This window comes from Beta vulgaris, chromosome 9 (assembly GCF_026745355.1).
Source record: "Beta vulgaris subsp. vulgaris cultivar EL10 chromosome 9, EL10.2, whole genome shotgun sequence".
Lineage (NCBI taxonomy): Eukaryota > Viridiplantae > Streptophyta > Magnoliopsida > Caryophyllales > Amaranthaceae > Beta > Beta vulgaris.
In genome coordinates this window covers 39,998,856-40,009,190 of record NC_079210.1, presented here as the reverse complement: position 1 = coordinate 40,009,190, position 10,335 = coordinate 39,998,856, and the positions used below count along the sequence as shown (strand labels likewise).

Sequence of the window (10,335 nt, the reverse complement as noted above, 5' to 3'; positions counted from 1 at the left end):
GCGGATCCTTCCCCTGTATATATATATATATACTAGCTTTCATATGCACGCGATGCGTGCGTTAATTTCAAAATTTGTTATTCTATTAGATACTCCATTCGTACTTTATTTATGATTAAACTTAAATGTGAAAAATTCAACAGTTAGATGAATTTAGATATATTAATTCGCTAATGTAAAAAAATAAAAAGGTTGTGAGTGATTGTTAACATTAATTTTTGTGAATGAATATTGAACAGAAAGAACAAAAATAATGAGTTGGTTTAACTGAATTAAATAGTATCGAAGGTAGTGAATGTTCAGACTTTTCATGTGCACGTTATGTATGCCATCTTTTTTTAATAAGGTATAAATATTTTTTCCATTTAATTTTTGATTGAAGTATTTGATGCATATACCATTTTAAACTTGTTTTAAATGGCAAGTTGGAATGAGAATTTTTAAATGATTTGCTTTTGTAATTTTTTTTATTCCATTAATTAGATCATTAAGGGTATTTTGGTCACTTCAAAAGAGGACACCACACCTCCTCCCTTGGCTTATATAATATATATATATATACTTTTATATTTTTTAAGAAATTTTAATTTTATTTTTTCTGTAAAAATACTTGTACTTTTCTTTTTAAAAAAAGGAAAAAAAAAAGTGTATAGAATGACCAAAAAGCAAAATAAATAATTTCTTCTATAAAAAATAGAACTATATCAAATGACCAAAAAGCTTGAAACGAGTTCGAGTTCGAACTTCAAACGAGTTCGAGTTCGAGCTTCAAACGATTTCGAGTTCGAGCTTGAAACGAGTTCGAGTTCGGGTTCGAGCTTGAAAATTTGAAACTCGCGAATTTTCGAGTCGAGTCGAGTTTGAGTATTATGAGTTTTCGACTTCAAGTCGAGTTTGGTCAACTTCGAGCTCGACTCGCATCATTGCCAACCTATGTGTTATACTGGTTTAAAGCGCAATAAGTTGTTCCAACTTTTACTCCGATGTTGAAAGTTTGAAAATTTTGCACGAGACATCAACCAGTTCTTTAAGATACAAAAATGAAACAAAAAATTCAACCAGCTAGAAACGGGTCCAGCCCAAATGATTTAGAACAGGCCCAATTCCAACTATTGGTGGATGCTGAATAGGCTTGCAACCTCTAAAAAGGAATGCAGAATGTTTACCAAGTTCGAATAGGTTGAGCTGATCACACATCAGCCAATATCCATGCATCATACTTTCAGTTTCATGGGTGAATCAGGCTACATGTTCATCAACAAGTACTATGAAATGTTAGATGAGTTATAACAAATTACTCGTACATAAAAATCAATAAGTGAGTAGTATTCTATGTTTAGTTTAAGAATATATCATAATACTAAATTGAACTACCTATAATAATAGTAATAGTAATTAAAACAAACTTTCAAAATACGAAGCGAGGGTCACACAAGCATACAAGTCCTACACCAATGGATTTAAAAGCGAATGATGTGTTGAAAGTTCCATTGGCGAATAGGGGTTCAACTAGGGGTGCTTATCGATCGAGTTGAGCTCAAATAGCATTGGGCTCGGCTCGAGCTCGTTTAACTTTTCATAGGCTCGACTTGAGCTCGTTTAACTTTCATGGGCTCAGCTCGACTCGTGAGCTCGACGAGCTTGGCTTGAGCTCGTGATTAATTTTTACTGCTCGAGCTCGGCTCGTGAGCTCGACTAGGCTCGAGCTTGTTTTCAGACTCGGCTCGAACTCGGTTCAAATATGGGCTCGAGCTTGTTTGGGAGATTTATTTTGCGAGAAATATGTATAAAGTGAGTTCAATGATTCTATCATCATTGATGATTCCAATAGAAAATATTTTTTTAATAGAAAATATTTTTTTAGTATAAAATAATAATAGACATGTTCACGAGCTTTTCCAGCCGAGTTTTGACTGAGTCGAGCCCGAACCGTTCGCGAGCTTGTCATGCTCATTATCACCCCTAGGTTCAACAGTGTCAGGGACGGGAAGGGCCTTACCAATGAGAAATAGAAGTGGCTCGTGTGGCGACTAGTGAGCAACTAGATCCCCATTGACCAGCATGCATGCATGCTAGTGAACCCAAGAAATGTATATAATTAAAGAAAGCAAGTGCCACAATGCCACTTACTATAGGTTTGCTAATCAAGAAGTTTATGTACTAAGAATTCAACTATATATGTCATCGTAGTTTCCACCAACTCAATTATATAGAGCCCCGTGAATAAGTCAACGATATTATATGTATGAAACATTAAACTAAAGCAATTTGGTGAGATGTCTTTATGAAACCTTCCTTAGCTCTGTATTATAATATCCTCACAGCCCTGCAACAAAATATTCAGCCGACTCAATTTCTACTCAAAAGTCCTCTTCTGTGTTTCAGGTTGAAAATCAATGGGATTCAAAAATGTGATAAGACTACTGTTAGTAGCCATACTAGCAGCAAGTACAGCCTTGATCATCAAGTCCCAGAACCTTGATGAGATTGCAAACAGCCAACTTATACACTCCCTACAGAGTGAGATAGTCCACCGATCACTGTCAGAGACCCGTCCCAGACAACCGGCAAGGGTGGTACAGACTCGTCGCAGCCGACGAAGACCACGACCCCGCACACCGCCAGCTCCTCAGTGGGGTCCAGTACGGGCTTTTTTCGCTCCACCATCACCACCCTGTCCCCCTTATCCTTATAGGTAATATCATTGGAGAAGTTAAGGCCATCATTAGCCATCGAGATGTGGACACAACTATATATTCCTATCCTGTATTTTTATTATCTTTCTAGTATATTTCAACAATAAGTCATGTATCCCCTGTCCTTTTGTCTCTCACTTTCGACGGATTATCAGTCAAAACCATGGCCAATTGGCCATCCTGAAGACTCACTTCAGCGAGTCAGTTTATGAAGTGGGTGGTATTTTCTGGACAAAGAGAGTACAGTTTTATATATAAACGACTCTTCCTTCTAGTGACAATTTGTATTCTTCATTTTGGTTATTTTCTTAAACTTTCAATGATACTGTTCATACTTCTAGATATCAATGTTTCAGTTTCGATGTTAATCAATAAGGATCCGTTTGGTTTTATGAAAAACATTTTCCACCACTATTTTTAACTTAAATGATATACTGCAGAAAAACTTTATTGAAATTTATGAGGAAACACGCCAAAAGCTAGAATTCCCTACCAAGCAAGTGCCAAATATTGGCATCCGCCATCCCGAGAACAAGATTAGCTATTATACATATGCTCAAACACTACAACGTGGAAACAAAAGAGAAATTTAACCACTAAGAATTGAACTTTAGTACTCATAAATGGTTGGAGAACTGCTAACTTGATTCTAATTTCTAAGTCAATACTACTGCTGATTAATTGACGCATCACTTCACAAACGGCAACCCAGATAGAACCCTTTGAGCATATTCGTCATACTCATCTTCAAACAATTGCCTCAAGAAACTCTTTATATGGTATTCGTCCAGCAAAGAAGAGTGGTGAGTTAAACCAGATGCATAAACTTAGATAGATCAGAATGCCCAAAGATAATGCTTGATGCTAGAAGTCTAGAAAATAATGAAATAAATGTCACTTGCAGTAATTATTTTTCTGGGTGCAAATGGCACTTGGAATATGATATTAGAAAAGCTAGAGCATCCCTTCTAATCCTTTCCCAAGTGGAGAGGCAGAACTCTGCAATTTCTAAGTCAAACAATAGTAAATCTACATTTGATACTACTATTTCTGAACAATTTGACAGAATTATGACCTTATCAAAACTTCCTCGGCACAATATATGTAGCCTCAGGATATCCAAGTCTCCACGCCACAATTGCCCAAACACGGTAAAAATAAAGGCTAAAGAAGCAGTCTACAGAAATACTATTTGAAATGGCAGCCATAAGAAGACATTGTGTCTAAGTAAGCGGTAATTAAGAAAAAACTAATAAAATACGGGCAGTATTTAATAACACCCTATAACAATCCTTTTCTTTATATGAAGTCAAACTATATATCTACATGAACTGTAGTGGAGTATTTTCGGGACAATCTAATACTACCTTCGTTTCACGATACATGCACCATTTCTATATGACACACAACCAAGAGTGAGGAGAGAGAATGTTGTGATTGCATTTTAAACCCATGTGATTATGTTTTAAGGGAAGGGATGTGTTATGAAACATCCAAAAGAAAAAACGATGCATGTATTGTGAAATATCTAAAAGAGGAAAATGGTGCATGTATAATGAAATGGAGGTAGTAACATAATAAGACCTTCCCTAGTGTCTAGACTCTAGAGGTATATAGTCTCATAATAGAAACTTGTTTCTCTACAAAAACATTCTAAAATCTGCCAATCTTTCTGATAAAATAGAAAGAAAGGGGCAGCAAACGAAGAGAATGATTGAAATGGCTCGCCATAAGAAGACATTATGTTTGCTTCTTATGACAATCACACTACAAGTATGGTTTTCACGACTAAATCTCAGCCTCAAAGAACAACCACTGGTAGGCCACCGTCTCCAACCCCACTATAGACCCCTATGCCACTCCCACCAACTAAGGTCTTCAATCTGGCATTATTTTTCCTAAGAGTGGTCTTTCACCATCCCCAACAGCGATGCCCCCTCCACCATCAACAACTCGAAGCGCGATGCCCCCTCCACCACCACCAACTCCATGAGTATTGCTCCCTCCACCATCACCAACTCAAAGTTGGGCAGACCACGACACCAACAACAAGCACATAATACTCCTATTTATACTAGTAAAGTCTACTATGCATATGGAGGCTTTCACATTGCATAATAAATGCTAGACATATTCTTCCACGAAAGTATGCTATAGCTAAAAATAGAAGGTAGTAAGAAGGTACATTTTTTACCATGCATACCATCTAGAAACTAGGAGAGAGAGAGAGTTGTGATGTATTATAACAAATAATGCCCTCGTAAACCTGCACAAAATTTTGAACCAACTCTTTCTACACAACAAATCACCCGGACTGGATGGCATTCCTCCTATTTTTAATAACTCAAATTGGAGCACTGTCAAGGATAATGTGCTTAACTCAGTTCACTCCTTTTTGGCCAGTGGCTGCCTCCTCAAAGAGCAAAATTAAACTTTCATTACTCTTATCCCCAAGGTTGACAGACCTGAGGAAGTAAACAGCTTTAGACCAACCAGAGTGTGAATACGTCTTACAAGATCATCTCCAAAACGCTAGTAGGCAGATTGAAGCAAATATTAAGTGACTTAGTGGGTGACTTCCAAAATACTTCCGTTCCCAAAAGACAAATAGCAGACAACACTCTCATTACTACATGAAATTGTCAACTGGATAAAAACGCGGAAAAAAGGCACTCTTTACGCAAGAATTTTGAAGATTGATCTTAGCAAAGCATACAACAATGTAAGATGGGACTTCAATACTTCATTAAAGCAATTCTTCGAAAAATAAACTTCCCTGAAATCTGGATCCGTTTAATTTTACATTGCATCACAACGGTTTCTTAGTCAATGCTGGTCAATGATGAGCCAACACAAATTTTAACCACTCAGCAGAGGAACTTGAGAAGTTAAACTCTAGAGAGTATAATAGGGTGTAACATAGTGGTTATTTATTATAGTAGAGTAGTTATTCTCCTTATATTGAGATAAAGAGTTTCCTCGTAAATATTTCTTGTGCTCCCTTGATGTGTTTCCTTGTTAGCTTTTTATTTCGGCAAATACGCTTATTCCACACACTATAACCCACCCCCCCCCCCCCCCCCACAACAACACCACCACCACCTTATAGTGCTCCTATTCAAACAACACAACTGCATTCCCAATTTCCCATTGACCAGCATATGCTACTGAGTAGTGAACCCAAGAAATGTTTGCTAATCAAGAGGTATATGTAGTAGTTTTAACCAACTCAATTATATAGAGCCCAGGAAGAGGTCAACAATAATACACGTATGAATAATAATAATAAAAACTACACAATTTGGTAAGATGCCTTTATAAATTATGTTGTATAATAATAACCCTCCACAAACCTGCCAAGCTTTCAAGTTTCAACCAACAATGTTTCTGCTCAAAACTCCACTTCTGTGTTCTAGAATGAAGTTCACAATTGTGGTAAGTCAATTGTTAGTGGCCATACTAGCACAGCCTCGGTTTCAAAGTCCCAGTACCTTGATAAGATTGCAAACAGCCAACTGATACAATCACTGCAGGGTGAGATAGTCCACATACCAGTCTCAGAGACCCTCCTAGATGGCGAACAAGGGTGCTAAAGACTATTCGCAGACGAAGACCACGAGCCCCCACACCACCAGCTCCTAAGCCGGCTCCAGTACAGGCACTTTCGCACCACCAACACCACCCTATCCTCGTCCACTTTATACGTAACATTATTGGAGATGTCAAGGCCATCATCTTCATGAGGACAGGATACAACTATATACTTATATATCTTTACACTTTTTCCAACATTTTCTGACATTCAGTGTGTTTATTTCAAAAAAAAATACACATGAATCCCTGGTATTTGTAATAGACTAGCCTAGGGGGTAGGGGGCATTAAGTAATATAGACTAGTTAATATGTTAGCTTTGCGAGTAAGATAATTACATTATAAATAGAGGAGATTAGGGAGAAAAGAGGATATGATGAAAATATTGGAGAGTTCAATTTAGTGGTTAGTTTGGGAGAGTGTCAAGTCACTCGAAAACTTGGCAATCTATCTTTGATATTTTCTGTAATTTTCCATTGTTTTCAATCAAATTTCATCATCTCCTTCCTTTATTTTCCTGCCAACATACCCAGTTCATTACAGTATTTCTGTCTCACTTTTGCCTGATGAGTCAATTCAGTTTATATAGTGGATCATCTCTTCTGGACAAAGAGAATATATAGTTCATATATAAACTTATCTTCCCTCTAGTATTTCTATTGATTTGTTCATTGTATGTGTGCTACATTTTGGTTCTTTTCTTAAATTTCAATGATCTATAATACTAAGATATCATTGTGTCAGTTTGATGTTAATCAACTTTCCTTTTCCACTATTTTTCACAAATTAATCTACTACCAACAAACTTTATTAGAAGTAAATTTCTGAGGAAACAACTGCAAAAAGACAGATTTCCCCATTGAGCAAGTGACAATTATTGGCACCCGCCATTCCAAGAACTAGAGATGCCAAGATTAGCTTTTATACATATGCCCAAATTCTACATCATGGAAACAAGAGAGACATTTAGCCACTAAGCATTCAACTTTTAGTACTCATAAATCGTCTGAGAACTGCTAACCTGATTCTAAGTGAATAATACTGCTGATGATTGATGGCATCACTTCACAAACGGTACACCAGACGAGACCTTTTGAGCATATGAATCATACTCATCTTCAAAAAATTGTCTCAAGAAAAACTCTTCATATGGTATTCGTCCAGCAAAGAACTTCCAAACAACAATGGCAAATGCAGGGGTACAGATGGGATTCAACAGCATTATCTGAGTGCCAACTGACCAGATGAAAAACCCGCAATAACCTGGATGTCTCACAAATCCATAAACTCCATGAGTCACTAGTCTATGCTGCTCCTCATGATGGATTTTGATCAGATGTGTGAAGGCACGACCAGCTGTTACCATCGCCACTTTGCGTATAGTTTCCCCCATGATAACCATGGCCAGCCCTACATTGCTTATCCACCAATATTCTTTCAATCCGGGGAAGTAGGTGACTTCTAGCCAATACTCAAGCAATGAACATACAATTGCCACAATGTAATTTTTGGTTATCAAAAGAGATTTCAGGGTCACATTTGATCTTCCATGAACAAAGATGGATAGAAAATACTCTGAAATGTGGAAAAAGAGTATAGCAGCAAGAAATTGAGATAATTGTCTGCAAGCCGTGAAGCTGAAGAGTTCTGTCATTTATTTTCTGGAAAAGAGAGACCGATAGTGAAGTAATATTCTCCAATGAGGAGCCTTATCACAACTACTCATTCAGCCATGTCAATGCAATTGCAACATTATTTGTCTCAGATCCTGGAAAACAAAAAAAATGATCCTCATCAAACTGCCTACATGAAACCCAAAAAATTCTGAAGTCCACCAAATCCAAGGCATACTCATGAAGATGAAGGCAACAATCATATCCATACATATAAGAGCATTCTAGAATAGGTTTGATTCAAACTCAAAATTAGATCGCCACCAACAAGTTCGATCACATCCATAGACTATTGAAACCAAACATCCAGCCTTATTTAGTAACCATGGAGACACAAAAGACTACATAAGATATAGTTAAAAACATTAGAGACCTACCACATTATATAAATAGTTCCTTTTAGAATCATAAACACTACGCATTCTCGACACAACCCACGATAAATATCTGCAGAAAATTGAGCCTCATAAAAAAAATTCGAGTAACATTAGTTGGGTATGTACATAGTCTTCATCCCATGATAATCTTCAATCACAATTTATTACAGCCTTGTGCTAGTTTATACTTTATACAGCACCAACATCTCCAATAAGAACACAAAATAAATTATTTCAATTCAATTGCTACGCAACGATTTGGAAGCTAACATGATTCATGAATGCATTTCTAGACATGGATATAATTCCTCTGATTGTATCCGATTTCTAATTTCCACTCAACTGAATACATAACTCCCTGAACAATTTCGTCTTATGGAAGAACAATAACCCATAATTAAGGATCAGATTCCCAATATACCCAAAAAAAGGGGATTAAAAACAATTAACCGACCAATGTTTCTTCAAAGCTTCATTCTTTCTAACGAAATATCCTCATTTCTTCGATAATCTTTAATCAATAACGAATCAGATTATACCCAACAAAAAGAAAACAATTCAAATGAAAGCCCAGCAACAAAATAATAGATGAAGTACAAGTAACAAACAATTCATGAATGTTTAAAAAAATAAGAAATTGGAGAAAATAAAGAATCAACAAAATCGAAGAACATAAAATTGGAAAGAAACAATTGTGGGAGGAAGAACCTGAAGAGTGAGACTTAGCAAACGAGTCACTGAGTCGGGTTCCCGAGTTCAGATGAGTCGACTGAAGTTTACACTTTCTAACTCACAAGAGTCACCAAGTTGAGTCAACCTAGGATCCTACTGAATTGACTCAGTGAAACTGGTATCAAAACGTATTATTCAAATTTTCTGTTCTTTCATATAATTCATAATTTCATATATTGAGATATGGGCATATGGTACCAAAACGCCCATATGGAACATAGATGGACAAGAAAAGGGCCCGGATATTCATCGTAATGTGACAAAATTGTTAATTAAAAATATTAATGTTCAAAGTATTGTATGGTAAACTTGAAAAGTTATTTTGATAGGTTAATAATGAATGAGAGGATGTTGCTTCAAAACATAAGTGTGCCCAAGAGAAAGTCATGAGAGAGAAGTTAGAGAGAAAAACTCTCGACAAAAGAGCACCAGACTTATTATCCCCAAATCAATTTAACAAAATCCCTAAATCTTCCCTCTTCGAAATCTTCCAATATCTGATCTCTAAAATTTCTAATTATGAGCTAGATGCTAGATTTATCTTAGGTAGCGTTTGGGAATCCGGATTTCATTCTAATTGAAGTTTTTCAATTCTAAAATTTGAAATATTGAATTCCAATTTATCAAACTTGTGTGGGAAACATGGGAATTGAATTCCAATATTCAAATCTATGTATTTGTTTGGAGAACATTGGAATGAAATTTTCGAATTCTAATTTCATGCTATTGTCTGGATAACCAATGGGGTCTCGCTAAATGCCGCCCTAGAATTTCCAGTTAACGCCCTGTATTTTTGTATTTGTATACATGGGTTGTATTTCCCTCCCTAAATCTCTTTCATCCACAATAACTCCGGCAATTATTCCGGATATCTTTCCCAATCAAGAACTCTGGCAATTTTTCCGGCTAACTTTTCGACGACTATAACTCCTGCGACAATAACTGCGGCAACTTTTCCAGCCATATTATTGCATTATTTATATTAATGAAATTTTATAATTCTTTTAATTCACAAAATTGGACTATATTGACTTTAAAAAATAATGCCCAGGCACCTAAATTAGGTGCTCGAACTTGTGGTCAGGCGCCTAAATTAGGCGCCCAACCACATGTACAAGCACCTTATTTAGGCGCCTGACCACAGGTTCGGGCACCTAATTTAGGCGCCTGACCACAGGTTCGGGCACCTAATTTAGGTGTATGAGCACTTTTTTTTTTAAGTCAATATCGTCCGATTTTGTGTATTAAAAGAATTATAAAATTTT

At 36.5% G+C, this 10,335-nt stretch overlaps 1 protein-coding gene across 4 annotated transcripts; it reads right to left on the bottom strand.

Moving 5' to 3' along the window:
• Window positions 1-3,186: 3,186 nt before the first annotated feature.
• On the bottom strand, window positions 3,187-9,250 carry LOC104903799 (protein-S-isoprenylcysteine O-methyltransferase A). Of its 4 annotated transcripts, none has more exons than XM_048636462.2 (3): window positions 9,047-9,250; window positions 7,310-8,056; window positions 3,187-5,161 (listed from the first exon to the last, which is right to left on the bottom strand). In XM_048636462.2, the coding sequence occupies exon 2, from the start codon at window positions 7,940-7,942 to the stop codon at window positions 7,349-7,351; it is 594 nt and encodes a 197-aa protein (XP_048492419.1). In that variant the 5' UTR covers window positions 7,943-8,056; window positions 9,047-9,250; the 3' UTR covers window positions 3,187-5,161; window positions 7,310-7,348. The 4 variants fall into 4 exon arrangements, with proteins under 4 accessions (XP_048492419.1, XP_019107461.2, XP_048492420.1 ...); XM_019251916.3 differs by lacking the exon at window positions 3,187-5,161 and adding an exon at window positions 5,909-6,431; XM_048636463.2 differs by lacking the exon at window positions 3,187-5,161 and adding an exon at window positions 5,909-6,392.
• Between the last annotated feature and the right edge of the window lie 1,085 nt (window positions 9,251-10,335).

Excerpts from the sequence above, each read along its gene's own strand:
- LOC104903799 (XM_048636462.2), bottom strand. The coding sequence starts at position 7,942 with ATGACAGAACTCTTCAGCTTCACGGCTTGCAGACAATTATCTCAATTT.